The sequence below is a fragment of the Tachyglossus aculeatus genome, chromosome X1, assembly GCF_015852505.1.
Source record: "Tachyglossus aculeatus isolate mTacAcu1 chromosome X1, mTacAcu1.pri, whole genome shotgun sequence".
In the NCBI taxonomy this organism is placed as follows: domain Eukaryota; kingdom Metazoa; phylum Chordata; class Mammalia; order Monotremata; family Tachyglossidae; genus Tachyglossus; species Tachyglossus aculeatus.
Window position 1 is genome coordinate 86496651 of NC_052101.1, and position 12730 is coordinate 86509380.

The 12730-nt window shown below is 46.7% G+C and overlaps 1 protein-coding gene across 1 annotated transcript in view; it reads left to right on the top strand.

The window, feature by feature from the left end:
• SLC7A6 (solute carrier family 7 member 6) overlaps positions 1-6854 on the top strand; it is a 65966-nt gene extending 59112 nt beyond the window's left edge. Inside the window, exons 8-12 of the mRNA XM_038773063.1 lie at positions 1384-1487; positions 2537-2633; positions 3945-4094; positions 5638-5821; positions 6465-6854. Coding sequence (XP_038628991.1) covers positions 1384-1487; positions 2537-2633; positions 3945-4094; positions 5638-5821; positions 6465-6559 — 630 coding nt within the window. The 3' untranslated portion in view covers positions 6560-6854. The remainder of the gene's footprint in view (positions 1-1383; positions 1488-2536; positions 2634-3944; positions 4095-5637; positions 5822-6464) is intronic.
• The last annotated feature ends 5876 nt before the right edge of the window (positions 6855-12730 follow it).

Genomic DNA, 12730 nt, shown 5'->3' on the forward strand with positions numbered 1-12730 from the left:
ACAGGATAATTGAACAAGAGAAAATAGTCTTAAATTGCAACGAGAGAGCATTCAGTTGGATATAAGAAAGAACACCTAGACTGTCAGGGAAGCAAAATAGAATAGGCTACAGGAGGTTTCATGGGCCACATCCCCAGAGAATATCAAACAAGGAGAGGTATCTGTCCATCTCGGATGGTTTAAAACATTCTCCTGCCTGGAGGTAGGGGACTGGACCAGTTGACCTCTTGAAGTATCTGCCACTTCTGTGTTACAATAGCAGTTGAGTCAGTTGATTATATGGTTGGCCATCCCGGGCCTGCCAAAAAGTTGAGTCCACATCCGCAAGTAGATCCCTTGAACTGATCTGGGCTCGTTGAAATAGATTGGTTGCCCAGTCCCACTGGTACCACTGATAAGAGGAGAGGCCACTCAGTCTGACCAGTCTTAGACCTGAACCTTTTAAAGTTGGTCCAAATCCATTGGTCTCAGACCCATAGAATGATTGTTGACTCGCTTCAATCAGGCTTCTTTTTGGTTACATGATCTCTTCTCTCACGCTTTAGTCTTTTGTCATTGCCTGGGACCCAGAAGCCCTTTCCCCATCTGCCTGCTTCAGCCACTGAACTTCCTGGCTTTGGCACTGACCCTCGGTCCCTCAGCCAAGCCCCTGCTCAGTTATCCTAATTAGATGGGCTCTCCGTTCCATATAAGAGCTCCCCATTTATTTGTTAGAGGGTAAGTGGTGAGCAGCAGCAAACCCACAGCTAAGATTCAGAACCATTAGGTAGAAGCAGCTGTTGCTAGCTCTACCATGACACTTGGTTAAATAATCTAAAAAATAACATGATGTGACGGACCTCAGTTGAACTCTGAGAGGATGCAGCTGTTGTGAGGGTCAGGTTTTCTACAGAGTTGGGACAATAATGGAAGCTGGGGCAGTGAGGCTGGGTCTGGTGAAATGTGAGGATGACAAAAGAAAAAGAAGTCAGAAGGCCCAGTCTAAGAAAGTCCAAAAACTACACAGCAAGTCGGTGATCATTTTTAGAAGAAGGAATGATTTAAGAGAGTTGAAAAGCAAGCAAGTGAAAGCATTATGCAAATATTTTCCACATTGATGTTTGCTGTATGTATGTGGAGAATCATCTGTTAGTAGATATTTAGCCCCCTGATATAAGGTTTCCATGTAGTAGATTTCATCTGTTACTGTTTGAGGCTCCTTTGACCAGCCTTAAAACTCAAGGCTCCCACAGTGGATGGTACTGTAATAACTGCTATTTTTAAGGTTTGTCATAATATTTTTCAAATCTTTTTTTAAATGACTGCGTTTGTAGCAATGATCTTCTCATGTCCGTCTTGTCTTTTGTTGGCATGTTAACATTTCTTTCTTTCTTCATCTGTCAGACATTTGCTGACAAGGCCTTTGGAGTATTCAACTGGACGATCCCAATAGCGGTGGCTTTTTCGTGTTTTGGAGGACTCAATGCGTCCATCTTTGCATCATCGAGGTAGTTCATCTCCACGCCTCTCCACGGACAACACCACAAGCTCCTTTTGGGTCTTTTTCTCCATTGATGTGCCGATGGCCTCAAGTGTCCTAGAATTGGCCTTTCTCTCTGCAGGACTGAAACTTAACTTTTAAGGAACCCTTCCCAGACCCTCTGACTTCATTACATTACTTGTACTTGCCCAACATGTCCAAGAGGGTGAGAGTGAGCATATGGAGCTCATTCTAATTCAGTGGGCCACCCGCCAGACCTGTTATTTCATTACCTCCCAGCCTGCACGGTTCGTTGACTTGGATGTGACCCAGCCATGCTCACTGCTGACCTGGAGGGTATATTCTCCGTGCTTACTGCAAAACAATGAGCTTATCGTTTTAGCTGCTCTCTGCAGATTTGCTGGGAAGGGACTGAGGGGCTTTGCAGTGACCTGAACCAAAATGGAGGACTGATTTTTCTCTTCTTCCATTTCTTCCTAGTCCTCTCCACACATCCACACTGGGGCTTGAAAGCTTGTAAACACATTTGGACCCTAGATGCTGCTTCTGGGGTTAGGTCCCAGGAACCCCTGAAGATTATGAACTTTTTGGTTTTTGTTTGGAATGCCCAAGGGCTTCCACTGGCAAGTCAGCTGGTAATGGCCTTCTAGAGCCAGTGTAGAGCCTTGCTACTGTTGCTGCTCTGAAACACAAACAGTGTGAGAACAATAGAGCAGCTCTTACGACTATCAATTCAGTGGCCATGACAGCAGGAAACCAGTTCAAGGGCAAACAGGCCTGGTGGCTGATGGGGGCCGCTGCATCACAAAAGGGTTACATTTGCCAGATAGTTCTGATGACCTCAGGGACCTGGGGATTCCCACCAAGAGAAAAATCACTTCAGAGTGAGGTTTGGGTCATGATAGGTTGAAATATGCAGAGAGCTTTGTGCTCTTTCCTATGTGTGTGTATTTGTGGGTGCATGGATGTGTGTGTGTGTGTGTGTGTGTGTGATGCTCAGTTGTCTAAATGTTTGTGAATATATCCACCTGACCTCATTTATTGTCCTTTTGGCAGACTCTTCTTTGTAGGCTCCCGTGAAGGTCACCTCCCTGACCTGCTGTCCATGATCCATATAAAACGCTTCACTCCGGTGCCCGCACTCCTTTTCAATGTGAGTTGCTGCTATTCCTTCGGCCAGGTTTGAGAATGGGGCCATCCAGGTCACTGCCCCAGACAAAAAAACAATCAGCAATCTGGGATGGGTTGGTGCCACACTTTCCCGTGGAGGGGGTGGCTGCCAATAACATCTGCTTATTTTGAGTTTGAGGTTTTATTAAGGAGCGGTATGCTGGCTGAGGCTCTAATACTGTCTTTGGGTTGTTCAGGTCTTTCACTTTCTTGTCAAGCAAAGGAAGTCCATTGTGAAGGAGGTCAGCACTCAGCTCTTATTAGGAAACAAAATTCAAATCTAACTTGATCCCCCACATTGCTCTGAGGCAAAGAAAATGTGTTTTTTTCTTTTTTCATGGCATTTGTTAAGCGCTTACTATGAGCCAGACACTGCATTAAGCACTGAGGTAGATACAAGATAATCAGGTTAGACACAATCCCTGTCTCCCATGGGGCTCACAGTCTTAATCCCCATTTTATAGATGCAGTAACTGAGGCCCAGAGAAGTGAAGTGATTTGCCCAGGGTCACACAGCAGACAAGTGGCAGAGCTGTGATTAGAACCCAGGACCACTGACTCTGCCTGTGCTCTTTCCTCTAGGCCGTGCTGCTTCTCATGCTACTGCTCAATTGTGGGCAGGGAATGTGTCTGTTATATTATTGTGTTGTACTCTTCCAAGCACTTAGTGCAGTGCTGTGTACACAATAAGTGCTCAATAAATATGATTGATTAGTCTGGGGGCTGTTCAACCCAAGAGCCATAGTACCCTGGAGCAAGCCCCCTCTTCCTGTGCTGGGAGAATCAGTAGATTTGGCTCCCTCAGGCCTGGTGAGAGAAAACAGGGGAAGTTTTGAGGAGTTAATATGGACTAACTGGCTAAGCTGGGGTCCCCAAAGGGTGACTCCTTGAAACTCCAATTAGAAGAATTGTAGCCTAGCAGTGGGAAGCAAAGGCAGGACAGGTGATACAGAATATAAAGAGTGATCGGGGCTTGTGAGGAGAGCTGCTGGCTTATGGAATAGTCTCCCCAGAAATATAGAGGCAGAACTTAGAACAGCGCTTTGCACATAGTAAGTGCTTAACAAATGCCATCATTATTATTATTATAGAGGAAATTACATTTTCAGCTCAAATAGGTGAAAAACCGGTATGGTGGGGGCTGTGGGGAGGCCTAAACCTTGGTGCACTGGCGTGGAAAGTGCTGAGTGAGAGGGATCTCTAATGGGAAGTGGGAAATAATGAAAAGGAGGTTCTCCTGGCCTGGGGTTGCTCCTTGTGGTACTCTGACTCATGGCCCCCTTTTCCCCCACAGTGTGGCATGGCCCTGATTTACCTGATTGTGGAAGATGTTTTCCTGCTCATCAACTACTTCAGTTTCAGCTACTGGTTTTTTGTGGGTCTGTCGATCGCTGGGCAGCTATACCTTCGTTGGAAGGAGCCGGATCGGCCCAGGCCTCTCAAGGTGAGGATTCTCCAGAAAGAGATGGTGCGGGTACCCAGAAGGGATGTCCCAGCCACCAAGTGACTGGCATGTGTCAGTGTGTTGTTCTTCTACCCCTCGACTTGGTGCAAAGTACTGCCAGGAAAGCTTAGTCAAAGGTTGGAGGGGGGCCTCTGGGAACATTTACCCCTCCCTGGCCATCACCCCAGTCAGAAGCCATCACTGGATTTTCAGATCACACACTGTCACAAAACCAGCATCGGCGGGATTGATTTGGCTCCTACTCTGGCAGAACACTGGACTAGATGCTGCAAAAGAAGATTGGTCCCTTAGAACAATTCTGGTATTAGTTATGCACTTACATTGTGCTAAGTGCTGGGGTTGATACAGATCATTGTGACCTAGTGGGAAGAGCACGGGCCTGGGAATCAGCTTCTTTGGAGCCTAATCCCAGGTCTGCCACCTTTATGCTGTGGAATCTTGGGCAAGTCACTTCTCTGTCTTCAGTTTCCTCAGCTTTAGTGAGGATTTAATGCCTGCTCATTCATTCAATTGTATTTATTGAGTGCTTACTGTGTGCAAAGCACTGTACTAAGTTCTTGCTCCCTCCCACATAGACTGTAATCCCTGTGTGGGCAGGGACTGTGTCCCACATGATTATCTTGTATTTTCAACAGTGCTTAGTATAGCGCTCGGCACCTAATAACTACAACTATTCTTATTATATCAGACACAGTCCCACTCCCACATGGGACTCCAAGGGCTAAACCTAATGGAAACAACTGGCAGAAACAAATATAGTCAGTTCTGCCATCACAGACGTTTTCATTACCTTTGAATGTGGGGTTTTTCAAGAATGCAATCCTTGCGGTATAAGAGGATTGGGTGTATCTGGGGCCAGAGGCCAACAAAGAAATAATTAACAATTTAACATTAAACATTTGAGATATAAAACAAGTGCTGCTCAGCAAGTTCCTCAGCACAGTAGGGTAAACTTCCTTGCTCTTTTCTCTCCCACCCACCCCCATCTCCTGATCTCATTCCCATCTCAGATAATTAACCAGCGCTCCAGTTTTTGAAGTCAGTCTTTCATCCATCCTCTGCTCCTGCAGGGGGCAGGGCTGTGAGTGCAGGTGGCAAGGTTGGGGTGGGGATTCTGAGGCTGTCTGCTCTCTTGTCTCACCCACCCTCTACTCCCTCACTCTTCTCTCCTTGCCTCTTTCTTCCCTCTTCACCCCTCAACCCCAACCAACCAAGGAAGGCATGTGGCATGTGAAATGTTCAATGAATCCAACTTCTGTGGGTATATGGAATGGAAGCCAGATCTGATCCTGCCCTTTTCTCTCATCCAAGTTCTCTCAACCTGTGGTTGAGCACATGGATCACTCTTCTCTTGACAGTGCTTTAAGAGCCAGTCACTGCCCAGGGTGGTTTATAGAGGTGGTGTGGAAGCTTCTGGCCTGAATGTGGACAGCATGATCATTCAAGGGCTCTGCATGAATGTGTTGTGTGTCTGAACAGTAGAGTCAGAGTGCTAGCTCACTGTTTCTTCCTCTTGTTTCAGCTGAGCCTGTTTTTCCCGATCACTTTCTGCTTATGCTCTGTGTTCCTGGTGATCGTTCCTCTCTACAGTGACACCATTAACTCCCTGATCGGCATAGCCATCGCTCTGTCTGGCGTTCCAGTCTACTTCTTGGGAGTCTATTTGCCCGTTTCCAGAAGGCCTCCCTTTATAAGAAAGCTTATAGGTAAGCCTCTCTGGAGTGATAGGGGGGTTTCTGCATTCTTTGCTAGAACAGGGAGTCTGGTGGGGGTAGGGGAAGAGCTTTTCTTGAGGAGGAAGAGGTCAGGTGAGCCTGAATTCCCTGTTGGAATGTGGTAAGCAGTCCTTGGTCTTTTGGCCAAAGACTAATGGGGATGAGCCATTTTGGAAAAAATGTGCCTTTTTGTTTGCTTAATCTAACTTAGAGTTGATAAATAGCTGCTCTTTTGCCTACTTCCTGCACTTAGGAAAAGTGTCATCCCTGGGGGTTACTTTCCCTGTAACAATGCCATCTTCTATGAATGCCCTATGTATGAGCTCAAAATGAAATCACACCTCACCCATTGCCTTTTTAGTCTGTGTGGGATGTCCCCTTTACGCAGATGAAGTGCTGAGGCCCAGAGGGGTGAAATCCATGACTGGAGCTGGAGTTGACCCAGACTCCTTCACTTACTGATACCCACCACCTTCTCACCCTTTCCCTTCTTTCCTCACCCCCAGAAGCCAGCTACCACAAAGACAGGAAAAACTCCATTTGTTCCTGTCTTTTGATGGAGTTAAGATGCCATTTCTGTCACTGGTCATTGGATACAGAGATACTGATTTCCCATTCTGCCTTTCCTCTTTAGCTGCCATCACTCGAGCCACTCAGCTGCTCTGTTACTGCGTATTGACAGAAATGGACCCGGGCGAAGAAAAGAAAGCCGACAGCAAATCCAACTAGAAGCAAAAAAAAGTGTTCTCCCTCCCCCCACCCTCCCCACCAGCAGACAGGCGGGTCAGACACCAGTTCCTCAGTGGAACAGATGATGCATAATGGGGAAACAGGGCAGCAAAAGGACAGCCAAAGCAGTTTGTTGTTGAGTGCCTGGACACTCTGCAGTATCTATGGGACCTCTTTTCCCCTAAACTAGAGATGGAGTGTTGTCAGTTTCACCTTTGGCTGACCTCTTTGATGTCAGGAATCCAGAACCTGAGGACTCTTCCCTGTCGTTTGGGTGAGGCTGGTTACGGGCCTCTGTCAGTCAGGCTTGGGGGTGGGGGTGGGGGTAGGGGTGTGTGTGTGTGTGTGTGTGTGTGTGTGTGTGTGTGTGTGTGTGTGTGTGTGTGTGTGTGTGTGTGTGTGTGTGTGTGTGTGTGCACACACGTTGGGGAGGTGGTCCAGTGGGTGATAGTGGAACTGAATGGTCAGGCACATGGGATAGCAAACTTTGGGAGGCCAGGACGGTCAATAATGTAAAAACTATGCTGGGGACCATCCAGCCTGGGAGCTTTCCTTCTGCAGTCAGCCCATTTTCAGATGTGCACAGCTGCCACACCCTGGCAAGGTGGGCAGAGAGGTCAGAAGGGGAGGCCCCGGCTAAGAACTGCTGCTAACTGTTTCCAAATTTGAGGCCAGGGGACCAAGGGCAGGAACTCTCAGAAGAGGGTTCGTTCTTGCCTTTGGGATTCTTTTGGCCAAGTCCAAACTCCTGACCTAAGGGCTCTAAGGCAAGGTCCATTGTCTTCTTTTCCCAGCCTCTGGCTTTCTGTCTGTCCCTAGGTCACAAATGCAGGGGAGCTTGCTGGCCCTTTATTTATTGAAATTATTTCTCCAATGTGACTGGTCTTGTAATAGTTATGTTTTATTCATGCGTCTGGTGCCTTTTATATGCTGGGTACCATTTGGAAATATCCCCCAAATCCCTAGAGCAAATTTCCCGAGGCCTCTAGAGGCACCCCTGGGCACTGTTGGGGTGACTGACGGTGGTGTAAGAGGTGCCACCTCTGCCACCCTGGCCTGTGTTGTGCCTAGCTGAGGGCTGAAATCCGTTCTCACAAAGTGGTTAGATTGGAACTTTTACCCTCGAATGAAACAAATTTTTACATGTTGTTTCAATTGCTGTCAAGTCTTACCTGAAAAGTCAGACCTGAAAAGTGTCTCACATTCATGTAAAATGAGTATCTAGATACACATGGATATGTGTGTGTCCATGTAACACTCATGTACAGATTTGTGTGCACATTTGTACAAACGTGATTACACTCCAGCCCCCAATGTGATGTTTACGTGTGTTTTGCAGTGATAATCTTTTTTTTTTCTTTTTTTATTCTTGAAGCCTTCTGGCTGGGGATACTCACATAGAGTCCTGGAGTTCTCCCAAGTCAGTTGCCTCTGACGCTGAATGTTTCTGTTACTTACCTCATAGGAGAGAGCCCTGCTATGGGGAAGCTTGCGGGGGCTGCCTTAAATGGGAGTAAGCTGTAATAGCAGCTCTAATTCCTGAAAGGCATTGATTTTTAAGGATGCGTAGGGGCAGTGCCTCTCTCTCTCTCTTTATCTTTCTCTTTCTCTCAGCAGCAGCAGAGCTCAGGAGTTTGTGGGGGCATTATCACAGCTGCTGGTGTTCTCTCCTTTGGATGCTAGTGACACACAGTGGAGATGATCAAGGGAGAGACAAACCAGAAACCTCGGTGGATCTGTTTTCGGAAAACCACCACTGATGCCCTTCCCTGCTGAACTCTGTCTCACTCTGGTGCCAAGGCCCCAGGCTGTCCCTTCCTGGGCAATAGGCTCCTTTGTTCATCTGCAATAATGTCTGCTGCAGCCCCCTGGAACTGAGTACCAAAAAAAGCTACATGCAGAGAAAAAGAAGAATCCAGTTCAGGCGAACCTGAAGGGACTCTGGAGGACAGAAAAGAACTTGGGGTGAGGGCTAGAGCCATATTTCTTGGCTTGAATGAGTGGTGTCTCTTCTGATGTGCAAACTTGATTGCATTTGTTGAAAAATGTTACCGCTCAGAAGGAAAGGTAACACAGTTCTCTTCATTTGTATTTCCTCATTGCCTATTGTGTGCAGAGCACTGATCGTGGCATTTGGAAATGTTCAGTAAAGGTTGAAGACCCGATCCCTGCCCCCAGGGAGCATACAGTTTTAATCGGGGAGACAGGCAGACATAAATTGTATATCTATCCTAAGAACATGAATTAAAACACTGATACAAATTGATTGAAGACAAAAACCAAGAATGAATAAAGAAATTAAACGAATGAAATAAATCTCTACTTGAGTGCTAAAGGTGGCTGATGGTATGAGAAGACCAGAAAGCCGGCGATTAGTTGGGGAATGCCTCCTGGAGGAGGGGGCTTTTAGGAGGACCCCAAAGGTGGGGAGAGGAGTGGTTTAGTGGATTTGAGGAGGGGAGGGCATTCCGTAGGGATCACTAGAGACAGGAACCTGCTTGCTTAGCACAGTCCTTGCCTTTACCTGGTAGACAGTTGAGCTTTTGTTTCAATAAAAAGAGAGATGGGAATGAACATCTCCCTGCTTGCTTTGCGGTTCCCAGCAGGGCTGGACTAGATAGTTGAGCTCCCATGGTGCACTCTTCCTCAGATCCCTCCTATGATGCCTTGCTGCCCCTTTTCCGGGAGAGTGGTGGCCATAACTGGATGGGATTGTTGGAGAAGGCATTCGTCCTTCCCAGGTCCCAATCATAACCAGCTCCCGAAACATCACCATTCTCCCTTGTTCCACTTCACACTGTGTTGTATCAATTAATCGTATTTATTGAGCGCTTACTGTGTGCAGAGCACTGTACTAAGTGCTTGGGAAGTACAAGTTGGCAATATATAGAGACAGTCCCTACCCAACAGTGGGCTCACAGTCTAAAAGGGGGAGACAGAGAACAAAACCAAACATACTAATAAAATAGATACGTACAAGTAAAATAAATAATAGAGTAATAAATATGTACAAACATATATACATATATACAGGTGCTGTGGGGAAGGGAAGGAGGTAAGATGGGGGGGACGGAGAGGGGGATGAGGGGGAGAGGAAGGAAGGGGATCAGTCTGGGAAGGCCTCCTGGAGGAAGTGAGCTCTCAGTAGGGCCTTGAAGGGAGGAAGAGAGCTAGCTTGGCAGATGGGCAGAGGGAGGGCATTCCAGGCCCGGGGGGATGACATGGGCCAGGGGTTGATGGTGGGACAGGCAAGAACGAGGGACGGTGAGGAGACTAGCAGCAGAGGAGCGGAGGGTGCGGGCTGGGCTAGAGAAGGGGAGAAGGGAGGTGAGGTAGGAGGGGGCGAGGTCATGGAGAGCCTTGAAGCCGAGGGTGAGGAGTTTCTGCCTGATGCGCAGATTGATTGGTAGCCCCTGGAGACTTTTGAGGAGGGGAGTAACATGCCCAGAGCGTTTCTGGACAAAGACAATCCGGGCAGCAGCATGAAGTATGGATTGAAGTGGGGAGAGACGTGAGGATGGGAGATCAGAGAGAAGGCTGATGCAGTGGTCCAGACGGGATAGGATGAGAGCTTGAGTGAGCAGGGTAGCAGTATGGATGGAGAGGAAAGGGCGGATTTTGGCAATGTTGCGGAGCTGAGACCGGCAGGTTTTGGTGACGGCTTGGATGTGAGGGGTGAATGAGACAGCAGAGTCTAGGATGACACCAAGGTTGCGGGCTTGTGAGATGGGAAGGATGGTAGTGCCGTCAACAGAGATGGGAAAGTCAGGGAGAGGGCAGGGTTTGGGAGGGAAGACAAGGAGTTCAGTATCCTCCCCCTCCACCTCAGGGGTCACCTAGAACAACTGATGTCATTACACCCCTCCACCCCCATTTTAGTACATTCCTGGACAAGCTCTTTGGGGCAGGGTTCATGCCTACCAACTCTATTGTATTGCTACAGAAGCATCATGGCCTAGTGGTTAGAGCATGGCCCTGGGAGTTAGAAGGACCTGGGTTCTGATTCTGGCTCCACCAGTCATCTGCTGTGTGACCGTGGGCAAGTCACTTCACTTCTTTGTGCCTTAGTTACCTCATCTGTAAAATGGGGATTAAGATTGTGAGCCCCATGTGGGACAGGGACTGTGTCCAACCTAACTTGTATCTACCCCAGCGCTCAGTACAGTGCTTGGCACATAGTAAGTGCTTAACCAATACCACAATTATTATTTTTTCTCAAGTGCTTTGTACAGGGTTTTTTCACACAGTAAGCACTTGATAAATACCACTGATTGATTAAAGGAACAAACTGTAGCCATGAGTTGCACTGTTGGCTGAGGACGTTCATTGGATAAATTGCCTTGGAGAAGGAATCCCTAACCCAAGGTAGTTTCCATTCATTCATTCATTCAATCAATCAATCGTATTTATTGTTTGCTGTGTGCAGTATGGCCTAGTGGCAAGAGCACGGGCTTGGGGGTCAAAAGTCATGGGTTCTAATCCTGGTTCTGTCACTTGTCTGCTGTGTGACCTTGGGCAAGTCACTTAACTTCTATGCCTGTTACCTCTTCTGTAAAATGGGGATTGAGACTGTGAGCCCCCCATAGGACAATCTGATTACCTTGTATTTAGTCCAGTGCTTAGAGCAGTGCTTGACACATAGTAAGCACTTAACAAATGCTACAATTATTATTATTATTACTAAGTACTTTGGGGAGTACAATATAACAATAAATGGACACTTTCCCTTTCTGCCCCTCTAGCTACGCTACTCAGTTTTACTATCCTACCTTACAGGGTTGTTGTAAGGCTACAGTGAGATCATTGATGTAAAAGTTGATTGGAAAACTAAAAGTACACTTCAAATTCAGGTCATCATTATTATTCTAAAGCAACCTGGGTTTTATTCCTCCTAATGGTTTTTGTTGGTTTGGGATTTGTGCTGTAATTTCCATTTCATTTCCTGCCTGAACCCCCGGGGGCATTCATAGTCCCTTTCATAGAAAGAGCTTATTTAGTCAGAGCTCAGTGACCATGACACCAGACTGAGCCACTTTGTTAAGCATGTTTATCTCGTGCTCAAGGAGAGACGGATGCATTTGGTGTTTGGTCTGAAAGCCAGTAGTCTTATGGAGGAAAAAAAAATGAAACCTTGGTTAGAGACTTGTGGGGATATGTGTCTCCCAAAAAAACAGTGTAGTTCAGGTTTGTTTTAAATGTTTGCTGTTGCTTTCAGGATAAGTGGGATAGTAATGGAGCATTTAGCACCTGCAAGCCACTAAACCCTATATGGTGGTTTTAGTGGTTGTAGTGAAGGGCACGGGGAGGAATAACACTGTGCCAGCCATAGGCCTTTTTACAACAGTTCCTACTGCATCTTGTCCTGGGATAGCACATGTGATCTGTGCTTGGGCTGAATTTTTGTTAACATTCAGTACTGCCTGGTATTAAAAAAGGAATTTAAGGTTTTAGAGCTTTTCCAGTACTTAGAAAGGGGGATCTTAAGTCTAATTTTAAAAGTTAGGATTGTGTGGGTCAGACTTATTTTTTGAAAAAGAAATTTTCCTTTAGAAATTCCTTGTTTTATTTTTAACTTAAATCTGGATTGAACACACCTAATGTTGGCACCAACCTAATTCTGCTGAGCTGGCATTAAAGTTTATGGAGTCATGCCCCAATAGTTCAGCTTCCCAGCTCACCCGGGGTCTCCTGGCATCAACACATCAATCCAATTAACACAGCATTTTAAGCTATTACAGCCCCGAATGTCAGCAGCAGCAAACAGGACTCCCAAATGCCAAAGTTCCAGTTTACCTTCACTTGGCATCCTGAGCCTGGGACTTCTCATTAATCTCTCTCAAAGTAACCCAGCTTCTGCCTGTCAACCTGTTGTTTGTGTGAGTTGATCCCTCAGCTTTGGTCCAATGCCCTATTTTTTTCCACTCAGAAGTTTGGCCATGGGCTGAGCTCCGAAGAGAATCTGTAATGATCAAGCTGCACTGTAGGACTAACCACTGGAAATTACTGCCCTCTAATGGCCTCATTGCTGATTCATTTGCTGTTTGGGTTAGAGGTTTTCAACCAGGGCTACCAGCTTTCCTTGGAAGTTCAGCTGAGTTACTGGAAGTTGAGTTACTTGGAAGTTACTGAGCTGCTTCTCGGTGAGCTCCTTAGCAAGGCATAATCTTAGGG